At 52.0% G+C, this 10,155-nt stretch overlaps 1 protein-coding gene across 9 annotated transcripts in view; it reads left to right on the top strand.

Moving 5' to 3' along the window:
• Positions 1–9,649, top strand: part of ZNF341 (zinc finger protein 341) — a 43,727-nt gene extending 34,078 nt beyond the window's left edge. For 7 of the 9 annotated variants that reach the window (XM_029221194.1, XM_029221198.1, XM_029221200.1 and 4 more), the window contains 5 exons: positions 622–718; positions 2,328–2,460; positions 5,237–5,348; positions 5,603–5,673; positions 7,467–8,686. In XM_029221194.1, the coding sequence (XP_029077027.1) occupies positions 622–718; positions 2,328–2,460; positions 5,237–5,348; positions 5,603–5,673; positions 7,467–7,996 (943 nt within the window). In that variant the 3' untranslated portion in view covers positions 7,997–8,686. Of the gene's footprint in view, positions 1–621; positions 719–1,325; positions 1,340–2,327; positions 2,461–5,236; positions 5,349–5,602; positions 5,674–7,466 lie in introns of all 9 variants that reach the window. The other 2 variants (XM_029221197.1, XM_029221196.1) reach the window with 2 other exon arrangements.
• The last annotated feature ends 506 nt before the right edge of the window (positions 9,650–10,155 follow it).

The raw sequence follows: 10,155 nt of genomic DNA, 5'->3' as shown, positions 1-10,155 counted from the left end.
AAAGCTGATCTCCCTGTGCTATGTGGCTGCTTCCCACTAGCTATCTATTTTACGTTTGGTAGTGTATATATGTCCATGCCACTCTCTCACTTTGTGGCACATATATACAATGGAATATTACTCAGCCATAAAAAGAAACAAAATTGAGTTATTTGTAGTAAGGTGGATGGACCTAGAGTCTGTCATACAGAGTGAAGTAAGTCAGAAAGAGAAAAACAAATACTGTATGCTAACACATATATATGGAATCTAAGAAAAAAAAAAAGGTCATGAAGAACCTAGGGGCAAGACGTGAATAAAGACACAGACCTACTAGAGAATGGACTTGAGGATATGGGGAGGGGGAAGGGTAAACTGTGATTTTGATTTTTAAAGGCTCCTGCTGGCTCCCCTGTGGAGAATGAATTAGGGCAGGGAGGAGGCTACTGCACACGTTTGAGCAAGATGGTTTGGATTAGGATGGAGGCGGTGGCAAGCGAGAAGAATGGACTGATTTGAGAATGAATCAGATGTGGGATTTTGCCTCCTGGTGTTGGGGGCAGGGAGTGGCCGGTTCCCACGCCTGCTGGGGCATCCAGCCCCGAACACAGCTCTCTCACTTCTCTGCTTCTCCCCATGTAGGTGTGTCAAATGCGTCAACAAGTACTCCACCCCGGAGGCGCTGGAGCACCACCTGCAGACCGCCACTCACAACTTCCCCTGCCCGCACTGCCAAAAGGTGGGGAACCCTGCCCTTGCTGGCTGGGCGAAAATAGGGGCGAGAGGTGATGGAGTGAAGACCCCACCGTCTCCTTCTCCCCTGCTGCCTCAACACACGTGCAGGCCAAGCTTGGGGTTGTCTCCGCAGACGACTTTGCCTTTGAAGAGCGAGAGCTCTGCCTGGCCCGTCTCACCCGTTGGACACCACCCGTGGCCATCCCAGTGCTACTGCTGGGCCAGGCGGGCCAGGCTGGGCTGACGTGGAGTGAGGCCTCTCCTGGGCCCAGGCCCAGCATCTGAACAGCGGCCTCCAGCTTCCTGATGTCTTATCATCCTTGTTATTACTGGTTCTTCTTTTCAGTGGATCTGGAAGCCCTCACTAAAGCCTGGCCCTTCATATCATCAAATATCCAGGCAGTGTTCCATTTTCCACTTTTCCAAAAAACATAATTTTTGTAAAGTTTGTTTGAATCAGGTCGGTATATTGTGATTGGTTGATACGACCAAAGTTTCTGTTAATCTACAGATTCCCCCCATCGATGCTCCTTTCTTTTTTCTTTTAATGTATTTGTTGAAGAAACTGGGCCATCGGTCCTGTGGAGTTTCCTGAAGTCTGGATTTTGCAGATTGCATCCCCCTGGTGTGTTTAACCGGTTTCTTTGTTCTACTCATTTTCTTACAACCTTAGGCAGATTTTCCAGGACAGACAGCCCTGGTTTCACTTCGGCCTCATTGTAGATGTTTCTAATTATATAGCCTAATTTAGGGGTTTGGAATTTGTGGTCTGAATAAAAGGTATCGTGAATTAGCAAGAACCATGTGCCAGATGCTATTCTGAGCATTTTGTCTGAACGGACGCATTTAACCCTAGGAGGTAGGCAAATTATTACTGTCTCCATTTTATAGACAGGGAAACTGAGGCACAGAAAGGTCATCCAGCTGGGAAATGATGGGGCTAGTAAGTTGATGGGTCTGTGTCCTTGACCACTTCTCTGTATCAGATGAATGAAAAAACGAACGAATGCTTTTCCTATGCCTGGGGAGGAAAGAGATTTTGGCTTCTGTGTTTTCTGGCTTTTTATTACCTTTCCATTTATTTCTTCAGTTATTTGTTCATTTTTTCATTCATTCCTTTGCTTGTCAGTCATTTGATTCAGGCCCTGTGCTGAGGAATGAAAGCCCCTCTCTGCCCTCTTGGAGATCCCGTACAAGCAAAGGGCTGTGTTTCAATAAGTTAGATGCTGACTTTAAAAATATGGGTGGACATTCAAGGGAGGAATTTGCTTTGCCTGGTGTGGCATTGAGGAGTCAGGGAGGGCTTCACAGAAGCAGTGACCTGAGTTGGGTCTTAAAGGATGAGTAGGAGTTTGTCAGGCTAAGAGAAAGGCTCCCTGGGTAGAAACAACAGCCTGGGCAGAAGCTCAGGGCACGCGTGTCTTGACTGGGCTTATGGGTGAGTAGTGGGAGCCATGAGGTTCTAATGGCTGAGCTTGACACTGTGGGCCTTGACCCCCAGTGGGCAGAAAGGAAGATGTTTCTGTAAGGGCTGGTAACGAGGGGCCCCTTGAGCTCATAACGTGGTGAGGGCTGGTGAGTCAGACCTGACGCTGACTCCTCTGTTCTGCCAGGTGTTTCCTTGTGAACGCTACCTGCGGCGTCACCTGCCCACCCACGGCAGCGGGGGCAGGTTCAAGTGCCAGGTGTGCAAGAAGTTCTTCCGGCGGGAGCACTACCTCAAACTGCATGCTCACATCCACTCAGGTGGGTACCCTGTCCCCCGCCAACTCCTGCTCAGTCCCCCTTCCCCTCCCTCCAGACACCCTCTCTGTTCCCCTTCCCATCCCCCTCTGGCCTTCCTCCCCATCTCCTTCAGCCTTCTTCCTGAGCCCCCTCCTGCCCATCCCCTCCCTCTCTTCATCCCCGCTTCCCATCCCCTTCCTGGCCCCTGCCTGCCCCCTCAAGTGAACAAGGGGTTCCCACCAACACTAGAGTGGAGATGAGCCTCGGGAGGCGGGTGGGGGGGACTCTTGGCTCTGCCCCTGAGGCCATTCTGAGCCCCTGGGGGTGGGGGCGTTGTGCTCGATGCAAAATTCCCTCCCAAACCTGGATAGAACCCTCTCTCCTTAGTTCCCCAGCTGAGATACATCGACACTTTATTTTCTTTTAAGCTTTAAAATGTTTTTTATTAGTTAAAAAATTCTGTTCTGCTTTATACTGAAAACAGTCTAAAGATTGAGAAAACCTGAGGAAAAAATCCTTGATAATACAAAAGCATCCTCAGATGGACAATCCTTTTTTTTTTTTTTTTTTTTTTTACTGTGGCGTGCGGTAAAAAATACATTTTATATGCAACCCAGGAAACACATACTTACACACAGAATATACTGAAACAGAAGTTTCACAAAACAATATTTTCTATCTGTACCGTTTTAGTTGTTAAAATAACCACCATCAGTTTGTGACTTGGAGTTTGCAATTTGAAGAGTGATCCTAATTCCCCTCCTCAAAGGTGATCACTGTTAGTGGTCTCACCTGGGACATTCTAGTTTTATTTTACATCTATACAAAACATGTGCTTACTTTTACACAAACAGGCACATATTATAACTCTATTATGTGCCATTTTTCTTCACTTATCAAGTACCTTGAAGATGTTCCTAATGGCACCTTCTTTTTCTCAGCTGCATAGTATTCTCCTGCGTTTACCGTCTTTGATTTAACTAGTTCCCTGTGGATGGACACTTAACTTATTTTTTCAGCTGTTAGTTTGTATACACAATGCTGTGTGGGTCTCTTGACAAGCTTTTGGGAATATATCTGAGGTGTACATTCCTAGCAGTGGAAAAAATGCTAGGTTAAAATGTATACGCAGTACCGAGTTTTAGTTTGGGATGATGAAAAAGTTCTGGAGATGGATAGTGGTGATGGTAGCATGACAGTAAGAATGTAGTTAATGCCACTGAAGTGTACACTTAAAGATGGTTAAAATGGTAAATTTTCTGTTACATATATTTCATATTTATGATAAAAGAAGAAAAAAAGTAACTTCATTGGCAATTTTGATAGATACTACCAAATTGCTTTCTTTTTGGTTTTTAAAATAATTATTATTATTCAAAAGTAATACATACTTTTTGTAAAAATGGAAGCAGTATGGAAGTACCTAAAGTGAAATGTTAAATTCCCCCTTCAAATCTTAATTGCTACTGACAGTTTGGTGTGTACCCTCCCCTACCTTTCTCCCTGCATATTCTGTGTCGATACAAACCCATATGGCCAGGGCTTCTTTGGAGTATGGGGATTGTATTTTTTTCTAACAAAAATGAGACTGTATTAAGCTGTCCTACACTTTTCTTTTCCCCCTAGCAATATAGCCAGGAGATCTTTCCAGATCAGGAAACACAGATTGACCTTAATCTTTTTAATGACTGCAGAACATTCCATTGTAAGGACCAGAATTTCCTCAATCATTGGGTTGGCATTTTTCAAAAGTACTTTATTCATCCCAGAGAGGAGAACAGAGAGGAAATAATGGCAGGAAGTAAAGCAACCCAGTAATAGCCCTTTTCCAAAGGGCAGTTTCTGACCCCTGACCCCTGTTAGGTGAGAGCTGCTCAACATGCCACCCCTCAGCCCCAGCCCCACGCATGGGTTCTGCAGCAGACAATCTGGGGCAACTCAGGTGGACTCTGGGTCACACTGCTGGGCTGGAGTCTTACTTCCCCCAAACACTAGGTGTAGACCAGGAACCTAAGTTTTCTCTTCTAGGACTTACCTTATGGTTTGTTGCAAGGATTCAACCAGATAAGGTGTAATTCCCCCCTCCCCTATGGTGGACCCCATTTCAGTAAATGTCACGGCCATCCACCCAGCCCACGCCTTAGATTCTCTCATGCCCCACAGCCAGTCCGTTGGCAAGGCCTGCCGATTCTGCTTCCTGAACATCACCCGTACTTGGCCACTCCCCATTTCTTGTACCAGCCTCCTTCCTGCCTCCACCCTCACGCCCTCAATCTGTTCTCTACACCCAGCCAGCCAGAGGGAGCCTGTGAGATTCTCGAGTCAGATCCTGCCCCTCCTCTGCTCAGCCCCTCTGGTGGCTTCTCATCCGGCTCAGAGTAAAAACCTTGGCCTCCCAAGCCCTCCCTTTTGGGCCTGGCTGCCTTGTCCACCTCCTCTTCTGCCTCATTCTCCCTCTCCTGCTCCAACCCGGCCACATGGGCCTCCCCATTGTTCCTCAGACACATGCAGTGCCCCACCTCTCCTCCTGCCTGGGACCCTCACTCCCACATTCCTGCATGGCTCGCTCCCTCACCACCTCAGGTGTTGCCTCGTCAGAGAGGCCCTTCCTGCCCATCCTAACTGAAACAGCCTCCTCTTCTCCCTGGCAAAGCAAAGTCCGAGGAAAGGGAGAGGCAATATTCCCCCAGGCCACCTCCCTAGAGGAGTTGCTGTCCTCTAACGGAGACCCCTGCGCCCCATATTCAGACTCCCTCTCACGGCACCCTTGGTCCCGCATCTGTGTTTCCTCCTGCAGGTGAGAAGCCCTACAAATGCTCAGTGTGTGAGTCCGCGTTCAACCGCAAGGACAAACTGAAGAGACACATGTTGATCCATGAGCCATTCAAGAAATACAAATGCCCCTTCTCGTGAGTAGAGACGGTGGATGGGAGGGGGCAGGTTTACCCAGCTGTGGGATAGAAGGGGGTCAGGGCCGAGGGCTGCAGGCCCTCTCTCCTTTTGTCCTGTCTTGGGTCCTGCCTGGCTGCTTCACTCCCCACGCTGCTCCCCTGCCCAACCCTTAGGGTGGATGAGCGAGTCCATCCTGCCCAGGGCTAGCAGGGGGGCCAGCAAGAGAGTCCTGTGCTTAGTGAGCTCCCCTGACCAGCGTTTTGGATCCTAGGACACACACGGGCTGCAGTAAGGAGTTCAACCGGCCAGACAAGCTGAAGGCTCATATCCTTTCCCACTCCGGTAAGTGGCTCCTGGACGTGCCAGGAGGGCCTGGTTCAGCTCAAGCCCCCTGGGCAGGAGCCCCAGAAAGAGCAAACACATCCTGTGAGGCTTATTTTCCCTGCCTGGTACCTTCCAGCCAATAGACTTTTGCTCCTGTGAGCCATGAGCCTGGCCTGTGTTTGGGTCCTCAGGGTGTACGGAGGTGAGTCAACCACAGTCCCCCAGGCTGAGGAGGAAGCTGACTCAGGAGGAGATGACTGTATACCAGAGAGGCACCCAGCGTGACAGAGGTGGGGTCAGGTGTGGAGGGAGATCCAGTTCTGAGTGGGTCCAAGATAAGGCCAGGGAGGTTCCTTGGCCCACTCGGCAGAGCGAGGAAGCTGGGGTGTGGAGTAGGGGGTCTCCACACCACTCCTCAGTTTCCCGGTGGCTCCGCAGAGCTTCTCCTGGGGCTGCTGCTTCCCCAGAGCAGCTTGGCTGGCTTTCCACATACCACTTGGTCTATAGAGCGAGGTTTCTCACTATCGGCACTATTGATATTTGGGGCTGGATAATTCTTCGTTGTGGGCGGCTGCCCTGTGCACTGTACGACATTCAGCAGCATCCCTGGCCTCTACCCCGTGGTTATGACACAGCCAAATATGTCTCCGGGGACAAGCCCAACGATCCTTGGGGAATAAAGCCACCCCTGATTAACAACCACTGGTTTATAAACAGGATCTGGTGGCTAAAGAAAGTGTGAAAACTAAGAGAGTAGATGGAGGACTTGGAGACAGAGGGCCTGGGCTTGATTCTTGGCACTACCACTGTCCTGCTGGGTGGCCTCGGGCAAGTCACTGCCCCCTCTCTGAGCTGTCATCCCAGGGAGGCTGAGGGGGCTATGGCACAGGCTGTGTGTGGGACGGAGTTGACTTCATGGTGGATATGGAGGCACCAGTGATTCATCCAGTGAGTGACTATTGCGAGAATACCATGTGTCAGGCACTGGGGGTGCCATGGGGGAGTCAGGCAGAAGCCCACCCTGCCCTCCTGGGGAAGCTTAGCATTTAGTGGCAGAGATCGAAAATGAACAGCGAACAAGTAAGTATGTTACAGTAAAATATGCTGAGGGCAAAGATGGAAATAAGTAGAGTGAGCGGGCAGAGAAAGAAGGGAAGTGGGTATCAGGGAGGGCTTCCCGGACGAGGTGACACAAAAGCTGAGTCTGAGGGAGGAGAAGAGCCGGAAATGGCTTCCAGGGTGAGGGAGCAGCAAGTGCGAAGCCTTCAGGCAGGGAAGAGACTGGCGGGTGTTTGAGACAAGGAAAGGCGGGCGGGAGGCCTGGAGCTCAGAGAACAAGAGGGGGGAGAGGAAGGGGATGTGTCTGAGAGGTGAAGGGGGTGGCCAGCTGCAGGCGGCTCTGTGGGAAATTTGGGGAATCACTGGAGGGTTTGGAGCAGGGAGTGTCATGGAGAGGTTTTACCAAGACCTCTCTAGCTGCCTGTGGGGAATGGTCTGAGGCGGCCAGGGTGAGGCAGGCAGACCAGAGAGGAGAGAGATGATGGTGACCTGGCAAAGTTAGTTACGGTTTAGGGGCTGAGCTTGCTGTTCCAGGCAGAGGGGAAACAGCACAAGCAAAGGCCCAGAGGCAGGAGGCTGGCACAGGGTAAGTGGCTGGGAGAAGGTGGGAGATGAGAGTGGAGGGAGCAGGGCCCAGATCACACCCATGCTCGTAGGGCAAGCTGAGGAACTGGGCTTCGTTCCAAGTGCCAGGGCAGCATTGCAGGGTGAAGGGTCTGGGTGCCTCTCACTGCCTTCCCCTCGCTCCCCAGGCATGAAGCTCCACAAGTGCGCCCTGTGCAGCAAGTCCTTCAGTCGCCGTGCCCACCTCGCCGAGCACCAGCGCGCCCACACAGGCAACTACAAGTTCCGCTGTGCCGGCTGCGCCAAGGGCTTTTCCCGCCACAAGTACCTCAAGGACCACCGCTGCCGCCTTGGCCCCCAAAAGGACAAGGACCTGCAAGCCCGGCGGCCCCCCCGGAGGAGGGCAGCCCCCCGCAGCGGCAGCACTGGTGGCCGCAAGGTGGTGACCCCCCTGCCTGACCCGCTGGGGCTGGAGGAGCTGAAGGACACAGGGCCTGGGCCAGTGCCCGAGGCCACCCCAGGCAAGCCACCCTTCTCGGAGCCCGATGCTGTGCTGTCCATCGTAGTGGGTGGGACAGTAGGGGGTGAACCTGAGCTGGTGGTGCCCGGGCATGCTGAGGGCCTGGGCTCCAACCTGGCCCTGGCGGAGCTGCAGGCAGGGGCCGAGGGCCCGTGTGCCATGCTTGCTGTGCCTGTCTACATCCAGGCCTCGGAGTGATGGACCCATGGTGTTTGCTCCTGCATCCTGCCTGATACTCACCTTTGGGTCCGGGGCCTCTAGGAGCAGACTAGATATCCTTCCCAGTGGAAGTGAGCCATTGGTCAAAATCCTTTTGGAACATGCTCTGTAAACCCTGGACCAAGGTCGCCTCGCTGGGCCCCCTGTCCTGCTGGGAAGCCCTGCAGCATTCTGGGATCTGAGGCAGCTGAGCCTAAATGGCCCAGGGTCTGGCTGGTCCAGGCTGGTGGTCAGGCTGCCTGAGAGAGAAGACAGGGGAGTCCCACCCACCCCTCCTCCAGGCTGCCTAGGGGCAGTCTCTAGTTAAGCTGCTCTTTAGGGACCTGATATGTTTGGAGCCCTTACCTGTTAAACCTTTTCACGTGCAGTTCTCCCAGCATCCCCAGACGACTCTGATGTAGGCATGTAGGAGGCACTCGAGTGTTGTGGTTAGAGTTCAGCTGTGAGCCAGATCTGGATTCAGATCCAAGCGCTGACACTTACTTGCTGTGTGACCTTGGGTAAGTCACTTCACCTCTCTGAGTCCCGCATTCCTCATCTGTACAATGGGGCTTATGACAGTACTACCTCATAGGGCTGTCATTGGGATACAGTATGATGAAATGTACAAAGAGTTTGGCATAGTGCCCGGCACTCAGAAAGTGCTCAATAAATGTTTTTATCAATATGGCTCAGGCCCCAGCTTTGGCAGTTTCTTTCTTAGCCCCTAGGTGGCAGCATTCCCCCCATCAAAGCTTGTGCGGGCTGAGGGGTCACTTGGCTGCTCACACAGCTGCGCTGCCCCGATTGCCATAGGGAGGTTTGGTGCATCCAGAACAGTTATTTCAGAATATATCCCATGGAAACCCCTGGAGGAAGGGGTTTATAACTCACTTTTGAAAATGCAGGGTCCTGGGCCTTGCCATAAAACCCTTTGGAATCAGAAACTCTAACCAGAGTCAGAGGACCATTTTGAGCAGGCCTCTGGATGGCCATAGGTGCCCCCACATCCAGCATTCCCTTCCGCATCTCCAGCTAGTCCAGGGGGGAAGCAAACTAGGCTGCCTAGGAGACAGGGAGGGAGAAAACGGGCCTTCACCTGTGCTTTCTTATTTGTCTTCACCACCACCCTGCTGGGCCACATTGCCTCAGTTACAGGAGAGGACTCTGAGGCTGAGATGGAACAGGGCAGGATGCGGGAGGACTGTCGGACTCAGTTTGATCACTGAGTTTCCCTGAAGGCTGATATCCCTCAGACATCTGTGTGTGGCCCTATGGCTGGAGCTCAGAGCAAGGTCGAGTTCCCCACATCCTCAGGAAGGGTGTGATGCAGTGGGAGGGATGAGTGAGGCAGCAGTGCACAGCTGAGGGGGTAAGGGCGGTAAGCGTACCCAGCCCTCAGAAGGGCCAGGGGAGGGACTGATGGGGACAGAAAGTCTCAGAGGGGGAGGTAACACTTGATCTAGGCCTTGACAACAGAGTGTTTGATGGACAGAAGAAGGCATGCCAGGGGGATTGTTTCAAGATGGCGGAGTAGAAGGACGTGCGATCACTCCCTCTTGTGAGAGCACCGGAATCACAGCTAACTGCTGAACAGTCATTGACAGGAAGACACTGGAACTCACCAAAAAAGATACCCCATATATAAATACAAAAGAGAAGGCACGATGAGACGGTAGGAGGGACACAATCACAATAAAATCAAATCCCATAACTGCTGGGTGGATGACTCACAAACTGGAAAACACTTATACCACAGAAGTCCACCCACTGGAGTGAAGGTTCTGAGCCCGACGTCAGGCTTCCCAACCTGGGGGTACGGCAACGGGAGACTCCACTCTTGGAGGGCACACACAAAGTAGTGTGCGCATCAGGACCCAGGAGGGAAGGAGCAGTGACCCCACAGGAGAATGAACCAGACCTACCTGCTAGTGTTGGAGGGTCTCCTGCAGAGGTTGGGGCTGGCTGTGTTTCACCATGAGGACAAGGACACTGGCAGCAGAAGTTCTGGGAAGTACTTGGCGTGAGCCCTCCCAGAGTCCGCCATTAGCCCCACCAAAGAGCTGGGTAGGCGCCAGTGTTGGGTCGCCTCAGGCCAAACAACCAACAGGGAGGGAACCCAGCCCCACCCATCAGCAGACAAAGTGGATTAAAGTTTT

The sequence above is a fragment of the Monodon monoceros genome, unplaced genomic scaffold (genome assembly GCF_005190385.1).
Source record: "Monodon monoceros isolate NGI ecotype Baffin Bay Population unplaced genomic scaffold, NGI_Narwhal_1 Super_Scaffold_13, whole genome shotgun sequence".
In the NCBI taxonomy this organism is placed as follows: Eukaryota; Metazoa; Chordata; class Mammalia; order Artiodactyla; family Monodontidae; genus Monodon; species Monodon monoceros.
The sequence above is the reverse complement of the archived record's forward strand: the minus strand, read 5'-3'. Positions and strand labels throughout refer to the sequence as shown.